Consider the following 16,230-nt stretch of genomic DNA (forward strand, 5'->3'; position numbering starts at 1 on the left):
ATGTAAAAAATATTAAAATCTAGTTCCTGCTGCATGCCTTAAACCTGCTCATTCACACTCAGTATAACAGGAATGCTGCTCATTAGTGCGTGTGGTCGTGTAGGCGCCTCTCTCTCTGCATTAAGGTTTCCATTTCTGCTTTGCTCACAGTCGACACGGTCTTGATTACCACAAGCCGCAGACAGCCTCGTGCAATTGCCAGACAACAGAGAGCACAGTGGGGACTGAGGTAGACCGACAAACAGTACACCACAGGGTGGGATGGAGACAAGCATGGTGCTGAGAGAGATGCTAAATGACGTAAGAAGGCAACATTGGGTGCTACTAGACTGCTGTCATCCAAGGTGGGTGACAGAGAGAACGTGTTTCGAGAGTGTCACTATAAGTAGCAGAACGTGTAAAAAAGGAAAAAAAGAAGCTAACTCATCACCTCTCTAACTGCTGGGATAAATAATGGAGTACGGGAGCGTGTTGTAGATTCAGCCCAATTACCCGTGTTTCTCTTCCACTCACTCTCGCTGTGTGTGATGTGCTGAGAGCCATGCCTGGGAGCAGTTCTGGTCAAAATGAATAAATAATACATCATTGCCATGTGGCCTAAACCACAACAGAGCAGACAACAAAAGGTCTGTGTTAGGGTGGCAAACAGGATTATAAAACACACAGTCTGTCATACAATGCCCACAAGCTGCGCACGACTCATTATAACAAGGTGGACAAGACCAGACACTAACTAAATCAGAGTGGGGGGGAAAGATCGTCATTAAATGATTACGTCCTTTTCCACACAGAAGATCATACAAAATGATTGCCTGAATGATCTTCTGAACTTCCCAATACCTTTCTGATGCATTTCAGTCACTTCATACCATACTTCCTTCAGATTGAAATAGTCAAAAGTACTGGCCAACGGATTACTAATAGACTGTCATCGTCTCAATTAAAAAAGTTAACATTGCCGTTGATTGTATCACTTTTTTACATGGTGGGTTCATTACTGGCGAAAAAAGTTTAGGAACCTCTGCTCTACCACCATCTCTCTCCTTCCAGAGATTAAGGACAAAAAGATAGTTGCGCTTCAAAAAGATGACTCACCCTCTTAAAAAGAATTTGCCTTATTGGCTATGCTAGTGTAGAGTGTTATTAGTAGTCTTTAGCCTCAGCTTAATAATTTGAGAGAGAGAATCAAAGCAGAGTCAATTAAACCTACTTATAAATCACATGTACAAGCTCACACATTGTGCTCTAGCAGATCCATAGAGGGTAGCTGGCCATATTTGTTGTGCTTCATTGTTTGGGAGCTCTTCACTGAGCAGCTGTCACAACGGTAGTAGCAAGTAGACACACCTCTCTTGTCTCCTACTGTGTATAGGATTACCTTTACTGTGCTATTGTGGCCTGTCAAAGAGATAATGAAAAACTGTATCTGACAAAATATGTAGCCTGGGTGACACACTGTTTCTGCCTTAGTCGACTTGTTGTCTTGCCAAACAAGTCATTGGCAAGGCAATGAAGTAGTATGGTCAAGTACAAAAACGGTCAGGTTAGGTATCAATGAAGGAACTTCTTTCCTGTACTCTCTAAATGATGTGGCACAGACAGGGGGGAGGGTCACACACCACAACATTCTTCACGGGGTCTTGAGGATTCTGGAACCCACGCTGTCTCGCAGAGTTTAAATATCTAGCCAATACATTTGGAATTGAATAACATTGTGTGTAAAGAGTTTGTCAGAGCTGTAACGATTTGACACTACGGCACAAATTACACAAAGGCATACTAGTAGCAGTCATTGCTCCAGCTCGAGAGTCTACACATTCTGGGTGACGCGATACAACAACATCATCTCACTGGCTTCTCCTCTGGCGAGCTCTCATTGGATTTACTAATCACCGTTTTCAAATATTGTCGTTACATCTCTCACTAAAAGAGCATAGCAGATATGACAGTAAGACATGCCTCATAATATAAAGTAAAACATCCAGGTTTCATACAATTAAGGAACAGGGAAAATATAGTGATGCTAATGACAGGCCGTACTGTCTTTTGACCCGTAGATGGAAAGGCTTTCCCAGAAACCTTCTCAATTAAACGTTAACTAGCTACAAAGTAGCCTATGCCTACCTGGTAGAATGATATCATGATACCTTGCATCAACCCAGTGGCCATCTGTTTTGCAAACTCCATCTCATGTACACTACAGAAACACCGCTAACCAAACAGTGCTAGGTGGCTGCCACTTGAATTAAAGGGTAACTACGCTCACAAATCCTAATTTCTTAGATTTTTCCCAGACCTCAAAAGTGGACTTTTCCCAGACCCCATTGTTGTGGACTTAAAACATCCAATGTTGTTGTCAAGAAAAAAAAAGAAATATCTGAAACTTGTGAATTTCTGACTCAGGTGACGGCCTCATTTATCAATTTCAATAGTATGCCTAATATTAATCTACCTGCACAATACATCTTAAGTTGGCCCAATATGGGATTTAGCCTTTTAGGTCTTTCAGAGTACATGTCACTGTTTCTCAAATCATTTTTCACACAGGGCACCTTTCCTTCACCTGGCGTGCTGTTTGGGAAACATTTTAGTATCTTAATTTCTCCAGACACCACTGAGTACAAGGAATTCAACCTCACCAAAATAATTAGTTGACCATCTTTCTGCAAATTTCCTCTCAGTAGGCAGCACATACACATGTTGAAAAACAACTGGGCCAGTGTCTACAAATCTTTAATTTATAGATCACATACTGTATAAACGTACTGTACTATGTGGTGATTGGCACCATGGACAACAAATTACACAATTTGGGGTTGTGGACTTGTGGTGCAGCATTCCTAGATCACAAGTGGCACTAGCAAACAGGAGTGACTCATATCTGTGGCAAACATGGTAATATATAATTCGAATATTGTGGTATGTGTGGAGATAAATTTAAGTGAAATAAATATCACACATTAAGGACTGGCGGTGGCTGAAATGAGCAAGATCCCTCCGCACAAATAACAATCCATTCTAAATACCATGATAGCATCAAGACCCATGGAAAGAAATACACTAGACAAGAATAAATTGCTTGATGTTTATTTTTGCTCAACTTCATTCTCACAGAAACTGAGCGTGAGTAATGCGTATTAAATGACTAACCAAAAACATTTGACAGACAGTTAATCTACCAAGAGCAATCGAGAAAAGTTTGTGTAAGGATTCCTACAGAACATAGGTTACCTACATCAACAGAGATGGAGGGTTCTCGCAACGGTTTTTGTGCTTTGAAGCGCGCATAGGTTACAGAACACTTTACCGCAGTGATTATTTTGTAGCCAACTTGCTCATTTTCAACAATCAGCAGACGCGGTAGTGTCAAAGTCTCACTCAAACTTTAAAATACACTAAAATTAGTTAAAAATATATATATATAATGCACGTGCGCGAATATCGAAAGTAAGTCCTCCCCTGGTGCTGTCAATGTGCAGTTATACGGTCTGATTTGTCAAGTATCTTAATTCTGTCAACTATTGAAGATTTCCTCCAATACTGTTGCAATGATTTAAAAGTTAGGGAGTCGACTTACCTTCGTGTTCCTGATCAAGTTTGCTTTCCCTTGTGCTCGGCACCTAGACTGACAGGTATCTTACACTGGACATCTAGAGTGTGTTTGAGGAAACATTCGACCGTTCGCTCACTCGCAGACTTGTCATTGGTGACGTCGGGCAGGTGCATTCCCAAGAGAGAGAGAGAGAGAGAGAGAGAGAGAGAGAGAGAGAGAGAGAGAGAGAGAGAGAGAGAGAGAGAGAGAGAGAGAGAGAGAGAGAGAGAGAGAGAGAGAGAGAGAGAGAGAGAGAGAGAGAGAGAGAGAGAGAGAGAGAGAGAGAGAGAGAGAGAGAGAGAGAGAGAGAGAGAGAGAGAGAGAGAGAGAGAGAGAGAGAGAGAGAGAGAGAGAGAGAGAGAGAGAGAGAGAGAGAGAGAGAGAGAGAGAGAGAGAGAGAGAGAGAGAGAGAGAGAGAGAGAGAGAGAGAGAGAGAGAGAGAGAGAGAGAGAGAGAGAGAGAGAGAGAGAGAGAGAGAGAGAGAGAGAGAGAGAGAGAGAGAGAGAGAGAGAGAGAGAGAGAGAGAGAGAGAGAGAGAGAGAGAGAGAGAGAGAGAGAGAGAGAGAGATTTCGTTTGAGTGGTGAGGCGAAAGCAACCGACTGTAGACGAAAGTCGAGGAGTGAAGTCGGGGGAGGTGCATCTGCAACATCCGAAAGTCGAACATTAATGTGGTTTTCCAACAGAAAGACTCAGTGCAACATGGCAGTGTTGCCGTTGTTTATAGAAGTTGTTATTTATATTGTCAAAATAAATATGTCTCCAACCTCCATATCACACACCCACAAACTTTGGAAGTTTCTTCAAGTGCATTCGCAAAAACCATCAAGCACTATGATGAAACTGGCTCTCATGAGGGCCGCCACCGGAAAGGAAGACCCAGAGTTACGTCTGCTGCAGAGGATAAGTTCATTAGAGTTACCTGCCTCAGAAATTGATGCCCAAATAAATGCTTCACAGAGTTTCCGTAACAGACACATCTCAACATCAACTGTTCAGTGGAGACTGCGTGAATCAGGCCTTCATGGTCAAATTGCTGCAAAGAAACCACAACTAAAGGACACCAATAATAAGAAGAGAATTGCTTGGTGAGTCCAAAATTTTAGATTTTTTGGTTCGAACCGCTCTGTCTTTGTGAGACACAGAGTAGGTGAACGGATGATCTTCGCATGTGTGGTTCCCATCGTGAAGCATGGAGGAGGAGGTGTGATGGTGTGCATTGTATGCATTGCATTGCAGTGCATTGCTGATGACACTGTCACTGATTTATTTAGAATTCAAGGCACACTTAACCAGCATGGCTGCCACCCCATTCTGCAGCGATACGCCATCCCATCCGGTTTGGGCTTAGTGGGACTGTCATTTGTTTTTCAACAGGACAATGACCCAACACACCTCCAGACTGTGTAAGGGCTATTTGACCAAGAAGGAGAGTGATGGAGTGCTGCATCAGATGAGCTGGCCTCCACAATTACCTGACCTGAAAAGCAGTCAACAAGTGCTCAGTATATGTTGGAACTCCTTCAAGACTCTTGTAAACGCATTCCAGGTGATTCTGGTTGAGAGAATACTAAGAGTGTTCAAAGCTGTTGGCTACTTTGAAGAATCTCAAATATAATATATACACTACCGTTCAAAGGTTTGGGGTCACTTAGAAATGTCCCTGTTTTTGAAAGACAATGACGTTTTTTTGTCCATTAAAATAACATTAAATTGATCAGAAATACAGTGTAGACATTGTTAATGTTGTAAATGACTATTGTAGCTGGAAACGGCTGAATTTTAATGGAATATCTACATAGGCGTACAGTGTTAGGTTACTACATGATGTATTATTTTATAGTTTTGATGTCTTCACTATTATTCTACAATGTAGAAAGTAGTAAAAATAAAGAAAAACCCTAGAATGAGTAGGTGTGTCCAAAGTTTTCACTGGTACTGTATGCATGTACATTGTACAATCAATTGGAGATAGAGAGATTGTACATTTACCAGCACAGTACAATGCCCTTGAGGATCTAGTTTTACCACATATGTCCTTTTCACTGCTTGGAGACATGCCTCGAAGAAGACATACAGGTTTCTATTGTTGTAACAAACAGTATCAACAATGGTACCGAAGATGCAGTCATCTAAATGTCTGCCACAGGTGGCCAGTGGCACCTCATTTGGGGAGGACGGGCTCCTGTGATTTGTCTGCCCTTGAGAATCTATTTTTACCACATTTGTCCTTTTCACTGCTTGGAGACATGCCTCCAAAGAATAACATTCAGGTTGATGTTTTTTTTTTGTAACAAACAGTATCAACAAGATTCAGTCCTCTAAATGTTCCAATGGATTTTTAGCCAATGTTTATATGTTGAAAATAAAACCCAGTAAAGTTCATAAATAGGCCACAGAATTCAAGGCTGCGTCTGTAACTTTCTTTCCAGGAAAACATGTTTTTGGCAGAGGTCAGACACACACACACATGCACACACACACACACACACACACACACACACACACACACACACACACACACACACACACACACACACACACACACACACACACACACACACACACACACACACACACACAGAGAGAGAGAGAAAATGTAGTCCCTCACTCCATAGGTTAGAGCAGGGATTTATTTGGCCCCCCAAGTTTTCTGAGCAATAAATAAATATTTGTTTTTTTTTGTGGATTTTTATTGTTGGATATAAAAAATCAGCTCTAAGTGATCTTCATTTAAGAAATCTGTTTCCATCCATCCATCCTCCTCACCCATACAAGGCAGTGAATCAAGAGTCATCATACCCCACCCGCCCACCTCTCTGGCTATAAGAGACAAGAAGCTTCTAAATTTAGCCAATCTGTCCCAGCTTCTATAGGGCTATTTGTAGTCCCATTCAAAGTTTATGGGTGTCACACAGACTTGTATTTCTAATTGGAAGTGAATGCTGACACAGATTTGGTTTTTCATCAATCATATCCATAATCACCATGGTGTGGTGTTGTACTCCCAACTTTAAATAAAAGACAGAGGTTTCTAATAAGAGGTGCCAGTGGTTGAGTAATCATATTCAACCTCCTAATGCTTATGTCATACCTATGGCCGTGGCACTGCTGTGAGAGAAGAAAGTAAAGTGTGTTATTAATGTGTTTGTGTACTGTCTTGTGTAAATGGTATAGACGTAGCACATTCCCTAGACAAGGTAAGGTAATGTAAATGTTATTGTACTATTTCGCACACACAATATATTTTAGGTTGGTTATTTTCCTAAAGTATGCATGTGTTTGACATGTACAGTGTACAGTCAACCTTAGTGTGAAAGAGATGCTTGGCTTTTGTTAACCTTACTTTTGTCAGATTGTTCTCCTGTGTTGTCATCACATTCCAGTGTTAAAACAGTGGTACGTTTGACTTGTCTTCTATACCATTAATTTAGCTCTGATTATGATGTGTGGGATACTACTGCTGTGCACTCTAAAAAATGAGGGGCTCAACAAGGGTTCTTCTAAGACCCTCAAAGTTCTTTGAAGAACCTTACATGCTGACCACATGGCTCGCGTCTCGTGCGCGAGCGTTGCAAAATAAATGTACACATACATGTTATTCAATCATTGCACCCACACCACTCGTGTACCTCTGCGACCGTCTGTGTGGCCAGGCGCTAAAATAGAAATTGGTTCTATTTGTGATGCTCAAAGCACTGCAAGTCCGGCATCCCATCTCCTCATTGGTTTTTAGGAGCATAACCGATCGGAGGTCCACTCTCCGATCGGTTGTAGTAGTGTTGTCATGTCACGTCCTGACCTTAGTTCCTTTTTTATGTCTCTATTTTAGTTTGGTCAGGGCGTGAGTTGGGGTGGGCATTCAATGTTTTGTTCTGCGTGTTAGATTTCTATGTCTTTGGCCTGGTATGGTTCCCAATCAGAGGCAGCTGTCAATCGTTGTCTCTGATTGAGAACCATACTTAGGCAGCCTGTTTTCCCACTATGGGTTGGGGGTAGTTGTTTTCTGTCTTCGTATTAGTTACCAGACCGAACTGTTTCGGGTGTTCTTTTTGTTTACGTTGTATTTTAGTGTTCAGGGCATTTGAAATAAATGACGAACACTTACCACGCTGCATATTGGTCCGATCCTTCCTACTCCTCCTCCTGAGACCAAGAGGACTGCCGTTACACTTCAATTTAAGGTAAGGTTTGTCCCTTGCATGGTCTAAGTTGATATTGTTTTATGATGATTCCATTTATCTTTTCATATAAGTGCAAATCTTTCTAAAACAGAAAATCAACAGAGGTAAGAATATGTATGCTATAAGAATATGTTGAAGGCTAGCTGAGGCGCATGTTTTGTTAAACATCTATATAACACATTTTTGGGGGATTCACAGACTTCACCTCTGCTGAATATAACAGGAAACCTGTTTGATCACCATGGACAGCAAAATCATTCTGGCTATGGATACGTAGAACATGAACACGTTAACATCAACACGCCAGAGGATATGCCCATTGGACTTGGGGCTCTGCTGGGAGTTTACCTCATATTAAGATGTTTTATTCTGCTTAGGGGATCCATTAAAAGGGGTTCTTTGAAGAATTTATAGGTTCCCCCACAGTTTCAATTTGAAGAGCCCCTAAAGGATCCTCCAGGAATCTTTACTTTTTAGAGTGTGTGTCCTGCCCCAGACAGTGTAACTTTGTTTTCATATTGGCACTGGACGTTAGGGCAGGGAACACAGACGTTTCCTGCGGTTATGCCTGCTGCTGTTGTCCCTATGGTGCCAGGGCAAACATCAGGGTGAGTAATGAGAGGAAGGGATGGATGGAGGGCAAAGCAAAAACACCTAAAAAATGAGAATTGTCCTTTCATCCTGACCTCTGCTAAAGAAGCAAGCCTTTCTCTATATGTCCTTCCTCTCTTACTATTCCATCCATTCTCTCTTCTTTGTCTCCTGTCATTTTTCGCTTCCTCTTGTCTCCTTCCTGCACATGTCCTAAAGCCTGTCTTTATTCATGTGAGCTTCATCATACCATAACATTGCTCTTAAACTGACACAGTGGCTTTCTGTACGAATAGGCTACTATTTGTGGTGTGTGCACATGTGGAGAGGATAGTAAGATATCAGCTTCCCGTTTAAATTGGCTTACACACAAGCATGTGGTAAACCAATCCATTTTGCTGTGGCCAACACTGAGATGTTTTACACATACATGGAGACAGTGTGAGTGTCAAACATTGAAATACTTTATTGAACACTTATCACTCTCTAAAAGCAGCAAAACCTTACTTTCCTATTTTAGCCACTGACTAACTGATTTTTTTTTTTATCTTGAAAACTTTTGAAGAAATTACAAACACCTAGAGGCTTGTCCATCTGTTTGACATGCTTTACATGCCATGCTAGCCTATACTGTAGATGACATAGATGGCCTGATTATCAAATGGACACAAGTACATTCTGATCTGAAGCACAAAATATGTTCTGTACTAAATCTGAACTAGATGTTCTATTGGTAAACACATGATCCCTTCCTGTGTACTGTACTCTCCATTTCTTACTTTGGACTTTCACAGAAATCGAACGCCCTGCTTTAAAAAAAAAACATATTTATTTTCAAATAAACACCATGCTTCCTGATGATTAACTGACCCCTGATCCTGAAGCCTGGTCAGGTGTTTCCTGTCTGCAGTGTAGAGGATGGACCATCCCTGGAATGCTGACAAGGAGGAAAGGTCACACTGGAACCACTGGAGAAAGAAGCCCTTTTAATTAAAAAATGCCTCAATTAAACATAACCTTTCTCTGACTCTCTCTCTCTTTCTACATCCCTCCACCAGTCAATGAATTACTCTCTCCTGATTGTGGATCCAAACTTTCCAAGGAGGGACAGATTTGTCATTGTATATCTTTAGAGCTCCACTCTCACCTTGAGGGCACTGCAGAACACAGACAGACTCCATTGATCTGGCATGCTCACAGTGACCCGTCTCTAATTCCTCTTTCCTTGGCTCCTGCAGAGAGAGAGAGAGAGAGAAACACTGAGAACAAGGGGAGACAGACTCAGGTAGAGGGAGAGCACAACCCACTTGGCAACAACTGGTTGAATCAATGTTGTTTCCAAATAATTTAGACAAAAAAAATGTGATTATGTTGAATCAACGTCAAAAACTAATAGTATTAGCAAAAAGTCAACATAAGGGCATTTCATATTTTTATTTCTTTCACCCAACTTTTAACCTAAAAGCAAAGACATGGTGACATTTTAGTTGACAACTCAACCAAATGTAAATCAAAACTAGATGTTGAACTGACGTCTGTGCCCAGTGGGAAAGGACATGATGGATTAGCGAAAAGTAGAGCAAAATGTCTTTCAGGTTCTTCAGAGAGGGATTTTTTTTCCCGTAGTCTCTCTCTCTGTTTCTCTCCCTCTCAGCACTGACTTAGTATTGGGCCACAATGACTCCAGGGATGGTGGTAACTAGAGCAACCCCATTTCCTTCTTCATCCATCCTTCACTGCTTCCTCTAATCTCACTCACTCCATCTTTCTATCTTTATCTAACATATCCAAACATACTTCATACTTCCACATTACCCCTCAACCCCTGCATCGTACATCTTCCAGTCTTCTGTCCTCTCCCATACTGTCACTTTGTCAAGTTCCCCCCATTTCTCCTCTCCTCACTGACCTTAAGGTTCTGTTAGTCTGTGTACTCTGGGATCAAACCCAAGCTTTGATATAGTTTCAGGGGACCTGGCTGGATCAGACATTAAAATGAAAACAAGTCTTGTTTTGCTGGAAAGCTCTTGCCGTTGGCCTTCAGTGTTCTGTTTAACTTGTGACCATTAATATTGCAGGCGTTGAAAAGAAGTAGGACAAAATGTTTTGTGCTGTTTCTTAACTTTAATTATTCATACCAGCTGCTGCATTCCTTTCCCTGGTCTGCTGGTCGGTTGGGGCTCAGTGGAACTCTTTGATATGGCTAATTAGCTTATCTTATTTGTGTCATATTACCATCAGTTCAGTCCTAGCAGGGAAGCAGGGTAGGCACAAAGACAGTATGGGATGAATGCACCTGTAGACTTGTAGATTTGAGGTAGAGTCCGTATCATAAACCCTTCACAATTACTGTTCTCAAGACTCAACACAACACCCATGCACTTGGAATACTGCTCCCAAATGTCATCACACGGATATACTGTAAACATACATAAAAATGAATCAGGAAACCCCACGTGCTTTAGATTACTGCAGGTAGGCAGCATAGTTACACAGAAACAACAACCACAGGAGCCAAGAGACACACCTGTTTAGGTACATACCAGAGATATGAGTGTGTCAAAGGCTGATGACATGCCAATGCCTACTGCAGCCATACCAGTAATATCGATCATCACCTCATAACATCATATAATACAACAATCACAATGAAAATAAGAGGCTGGAATCTTTCAATGTGTATCATGCGTATCGTCATCAGCTTTAACCCATGTTATGTGGAGAGGGGAATTGAAGTAAAAGGCATCACATCGTGTATGTTTCTGATGTGTGTGTCTGAGGTTCTCTCAAAAACTGTATTGCATAGTCTTCAAAAGGGGAGAGCACACACAGAAACAATATGGTCCAATACTTATTCATTTGTATACTTTACATAGTGTAGGGGGGATAAGATAAGTGTAAATATGTCATTTCTTTGATGTACATACCATCAAAGAAAAGGCCACCCAATAGAACAATATAAAGTGATGCAGGTAGCCTATCGGCAAAGCGTGTTGGTCCAGTAACTGAAAGGTTGCTGGTTTGAATCCCTGAGCCGACTAGGTGAAAAATCTGTCGATGTGCCCTTTGAGCAAGGCACTTAACCCTAATTGCTTCTGTAAGTCGCACTGGATAGGAGTGTCTGCGAAAATAATAAAACATTTATAACAATTTTGGTTATGATAAGTTAAAACAGGTATTCTAATCTCAGTAAAGCAGGATACTTAAAAATAAAGTAAGTAGAATAAACAAATCAACAAAGCAATACCATTGGTCAAGCCTGTTACAAAAATGAAAACAGTCTCTCGTTTCTAGTCCAATGGAATCTAGCACTAACTTCGTACGAATCATCCTGATCTCGCATGTTTACATTCTGTTTAGCTTCATCATTTTCCTCATAGCGTTCTCCTCTTACAGGCGCCCCTGCATTTTGACTGTGTATAGCTGTAGACTCATCCGTAAGACTTTGATAGTTAATCAAGTGACCTTCCAAGGCGAGATGTTTTCTTCTTGATAGTTCCATTTTTAAATGTTTGGTAGCTTCGTCTGAGGCTATATCTCTAGGACTAGACCGGGCTCAAACTTCAACAGTATCGCTAAACCACCGCTTGATCGACAAATACACCTGCACGACTTTTTAGCATTATCCGGGTATCAGCCCCAGGCTCAAAGCTCGAGAGAAACAGAGGGCCATGATCTGCACGGGTATCAGTTTGTTTATGATGAGTTTGTCTGTTTGTGAAATGACCTTCACTATGATGTTCACCTGGAAATAACCCACTGACCATTTCGCTAAACCCGCAATAACATCTGCTAAATATGTGTATGCGACCAATAACATTTGATTTGATTTACATACTCCTAGTAACTGTGCCATATCAACTGCACCATCATTGTTTCTGATGAAATGTACATTCCGTCTCTGCTGGTCTTTATGGAAGCACGGAAGAAGCAACTTTTTCTGATGAGTTTATTTATTGTAATTGTTTAACTGTATACTGTACATCAACATTTAAATGGTGCTATATGCAACGCCATGTTAGAGGTACAATCTCATAATACTATTGGTATAACCCATAATCCCAGGTGTGAAGACCAAACGTATCGACCGAGTGTAGATACATGTACTCATGATGTGCAGGACTGCATTTTTGACTAGAATAAAATGTAGTCTGACAAGTCTGACAGGGATAGTCTGTTAATATCTGATGTTCTCAAAGAAGGAGAATTAGAAAAGAGAGGAAAAAAAAGAGTGACATCATCAGCATCAAAGAAAAGCGCTCAGTTGATGCTAAAACTGATATTTATTGATTTGTTTAACCATTTACTTTTCAGCCGTTCCCATAAAGACTATCATTTGATATATGCACATTTGTTTATCCAAAACACATGGCATGGCATTCAAATGGAAACGGTTGGCACTTCAAAAACGTAACCACCCTTTCAGAAAAGGTTCAGAAACTGTACATTCAGCTATGAAATATACTTCAAGATGATCTTTTGTTGAATAATACTAAAACTGTCTGTAACATTTCACATTCTGGCATTGTTATTACACCTGTGGTGTAAAACAAGTATGTTCACAGAGAGTACATTGGACAAGATATGATGATTAAAATGGCTTTCGCTTGTAACATCATTCAATAACATTGCTGTACAAATACTTATTATACCTCACTTCAAAATGTGTGAATTGAATATTACACTATTTGAAATACGATGCGTCTCTTACAGTACATAAACGTCTCCATACAATAGCAAAGTTGTTAATACTGCCCGACAAATGCAAAACGCAGTAACTATGAATTCTGATCAAAAATCTTTGATCTGTTTTAATGGCCAGGTATATTATCTGATTAATGTGTTATTTCGTTTCCTGACACAAGAACAAGCCAGTTGATCAGAATATATCATGGAATATCCGAAATTGCAGTCTGTCTTGATATATATATTTTTTTGCATTTCAGAAAAACGAGGTAGTTACTGCGTTTTGCCATGGTAGGGCAGCATTTTGATTTGGTATTGTTTGTACAGCGGTGTGCACTATCCAAAACAGAACCCATACAAAGTTGTTCCATGTACAAGTTCACGGTAGACAAAGAGTGTCAGAAAAGACAAGTGTGTGAATGTGCACTGGCACTGAAGGCTGTCAATCAAACATTTTGATACACATTGTCTAGGAGTTTTACAGTTGTGGCATGTTGTGACATGCAGTTGTGGTCTTTTGACACAGGGACCTGTGTGTGTTTGAGCTGGCTCTATGTATTTCCTCGGAAGATTTGTGTTCAAAGAAAGTCAAACACTTTAATTATGCTCACAAACATTTAATGGGTCTAGCAACCAACGTTTCATCCTTCTTCAGGTTCCTGTTCGCCACTGCTGACCCAAACAAAGTCCTGCAGTGAGTTTGGAACTGACCCAGTCTGAGTATACACTGTACTCGACTGAGAGGTTTTTCACCTTAAAGAGGCTCACTCTTGGATGTTTTCCCCACACATAGTCTGCATGTATGCCCTTCTGCCTGTAGATGGCAGCCTTGTCAAGGATGGTTTTGCGCAGAAGACACCAGGAAAGAGAGAGTGGGTCGATAGGCGATGCACAGGCAGCGTTGGTCTGTGCAGACAGGTGTTATAACACTGTGGCCTCCTCCATGGCATTGACCCACCTGCAAAACAAAAGTGAATAGCATGAACACGGTAGATGTGTATGTGTGTCTGCCTGTGTGTGTGTGTGTGCGTGTGTGTAGCCTGACCTGCGGGCAGTGTGCTGATCGTCTGCTCTAAAGGTGTAGTATAGTGTCTTCTTGTGGTAGAGCTGAAACATGTTGGAGCTCTCCTCTCCCTCCGGCCTCTCTGTCAGCTTCACTGTGAAACTCTGCAGGGGCAGAATCTCTGATGCCATCTTGTCCTGTGTTGAGAGTGAGGTAGGGACATTTATAAAGGACAAGTCACATACTAAGCTATATATACCAATTAGGTTTTTACAGAATTTTGAGAAACAAGGAAACTAACACACACTTGTATTTGTGATTTAAGTTAACAACACTGCTTATTATAAATGGTACCTACAAAGCTTGTAAAAATAAACATACAATAAATAGTACAAATAAAGAGAGAGCACAGAATTTCTCCATATCAGGAGAGACTTTGTAGAAGCTTTTAAAAGAGTCCAGAATAATATGGGCATATTGTGAGTATATTGAGGGTGCGTGCTCACGTGTGTGTACGTATGTATGTGTGTGTGTGTGTGTGTGTGTGTGTGTGTGTTTGGGGCTGGTGTGGGAGACTCTGTGCCCCCTCACCTCACGTGCTGTGAAGGTGTAGAGCACCTTGTCTTTGAGGAGGAACCACAGCCTCTTCCACTTCCTCTTGCTCTTCTTACGCCGCTGCAGGCTGCCACTCATGGCCGAGCCCTCAGCCCCCAACACCACCTGCAACATAGGTCAGAGGTCAACATCAGGAAGTTAGTAGGGCATACCACAGAATATTGCATCAGAGCAGAACTACAGAACTACACTGATAAAGGTCAAAGGTGATGAGGTATTGCAGACCTGGTTGAGAGAAGAGGTGCTCTTCCTGCTCCTCCACAGGCTTGGGGGCTGGAAGCTCTGGAACACAGCTGAGAGGGGCCGACTGGCCCGGTGGGTGCAGGGGCTGGAGTTACCACACGCCCCTGAGATACTGACACCTCTCTTCCTGAGCTCAGTGTAGCAGTGGTCACACACTTTGGCCACCCTGTCTTTGAGGTACTTCAGAGGATACTTGTTCCTGGAACAGGCACGACACACCACCTGGGTGTAGAGAGAGAGAGAACAGGTGTGAAGGTGGAACGAGAGGACCTCTGATTTAAGGAGTGTTGGAGATCAAGAAGTCAAGATACTAAAAGAGTCTGCCAGGATAATGTAAAACAGTGGGTTGGGGTCAGTATGAGTGAGAGTCTCCTATGACAGCAGTATGATTGACAGGCTCCTACAGTAAGGCCCGTGTGTGTCTCACCTTCCCACAGGCGTTGCAGTGGTGGCGTCTCAGGGTCATGCTGAAGTCGGAGGTACAGTTCATACACATCATCACATGAGTCACGGGCACCAGCACTGGAGCTGCCTCCCCCAGGGCCATCCACAGCTTCTCACGTGCCTGCATGGGGAAACAATGTTGCAGCAACGTTACAACAACATTACAAACCAATACATCAATATTACAACAGCATAACAACAATGTTACAACAACGTTAACAACCTTTTGTGCATTTTATAAATGTCACACGTTAAATTGGTTACAAGTGAGCTTTCATGGTATGTCCTGTCCTGAGTGTCATTCAGCGGTGAACTCATTACCTCACTGCAGAGGCCACCGAAAGTACACAGGCCTGCAGCATGATCTGCTATGGCCCGACTCAGCGTGTGGAACCAGTCCTCCCTCTCACCACAGGAACTAGGGACACAGAAACAGGTATGTGTTCAGGCTGTACACATAATTAGACATATACATGTGTACATACAGTATACATGCAGTATATGTGTATATATAAGTACATATATTATATACTGTATGTAACCAACGGACAAGACTGGTACAAAGCCCCAGACAGGTGTCCTCTGCTCTGACTTACCTGGCTGACAGGGTGATGCTGACGTCATTCACCTCGATCCTCAGGGCATTGAGCACATTGTCTATGACGGGTATACTGACCTGGGAGAACAGTACACACAGCACAGAAGTCAGCACACAGACAGACAGAAAGACATGGTGACACAGCCATAGGTTGTCACAGCCTCCTGTCTCAGCCTCCAGTATTTATGCTGCAGTAGTTTATGTGTCGGGGGGCTGGGGTCAGTTTGTTATATCTGGAGTACTTCTCCTGTCCTATTCGGTGTCCTGTGTGAATCT

The 16,230-nt window shown here is 41.9% G+C and overlaps 2 protein-coding genes across 4 annotated transcripts in view; both read right to left on the reverse strand.

Moving 5' to 3' along the window:
• Nucleotides 1-3,725, reverse strand: part of LOC112254422 (protein kinase C delta type-like) — a 38,044-nt gene extending 34,319 nt beyond the window's left edge. For both annotated transcript variants that reach the window (XM_042324336.1, XM_042324335.1), the window contains exon 1: nucleotides 3,578-3,725. The gene's annotated coding sequence lies outside the window, so the exon portion shown is untranslated. The remainder of the gene's footprint in view (nucleotides 1-3,577) is intronic.
• An 8,904-nt stretch (nucleotides 3,726-12,629) lies between these two features.
• LOC112254423 (FYVE, RhoGEF and PH domain-containing protein 5) overlaps nucleotides 12,630-16,230 on the reverse strand; it is a 46,031-nt gene continuing 42,430 nt past the window's right edge. Inside the window, exons 14-20 of one of the 2 annotated variants that reach the window (XM_024427003.2) lie at nucleotides 15,953-16,032; nucleotides 15,678-15,774; nucleotides 15,340-15,477; nucleotides 14,895-15,134; nucleotides 14,673-14,774; nucleotides 14,097-14,251; nucleotides 12,630-14,009 (exon numbers count right to left, since the gene is read on the reverse strand). In XM_024427003.2, the coding sequence (XP_024282771.1) occupies nucleotides 13,973-14,009; nucleotides 14,097-14,251; nucleotides 14,673-14,774; nucleotides 14,895-15,134; nucleotides 15,340-15,477; nucleotides 15,678-15,774; nucleotides 15,953-16,032 (849 nt within the window). In that variant the 3' untranslated portion in view covers nucleotides 12,630-13,972. Of the gene's footprint in view, nucleotides 14,010-14,096; nucleotides 14,252-14,645; nucleotides 14,775-14,894; nucleotides 15,135-15,339; nucleotides 15,478-15,677; nucleotides 15,775-15,952; nucleotides 16,033-16,230 lie in introns of both variants that reach the window. The other variant, XM_024427002.2, reaches the window with a different exon arrangement.

The sequence above is a fragment of the Oncorhynchus tshawytscha genome, linkage group LG07 (genome assembly GCF_018296145.1).
Source record: "Oncorhynchus tshawytscha isolate Ot180627B linkage group LG07, Otsh_v2.0, whole genome shotgun sequence".
In the NCBI taxonomy this organism is placed as follows: Eukaryota; Metazoa; Chordata; class Actinopteri; order Salmoniformes; family Salmonidae; genus Oncorhynchus; species Oncorhynchus tshawytscha.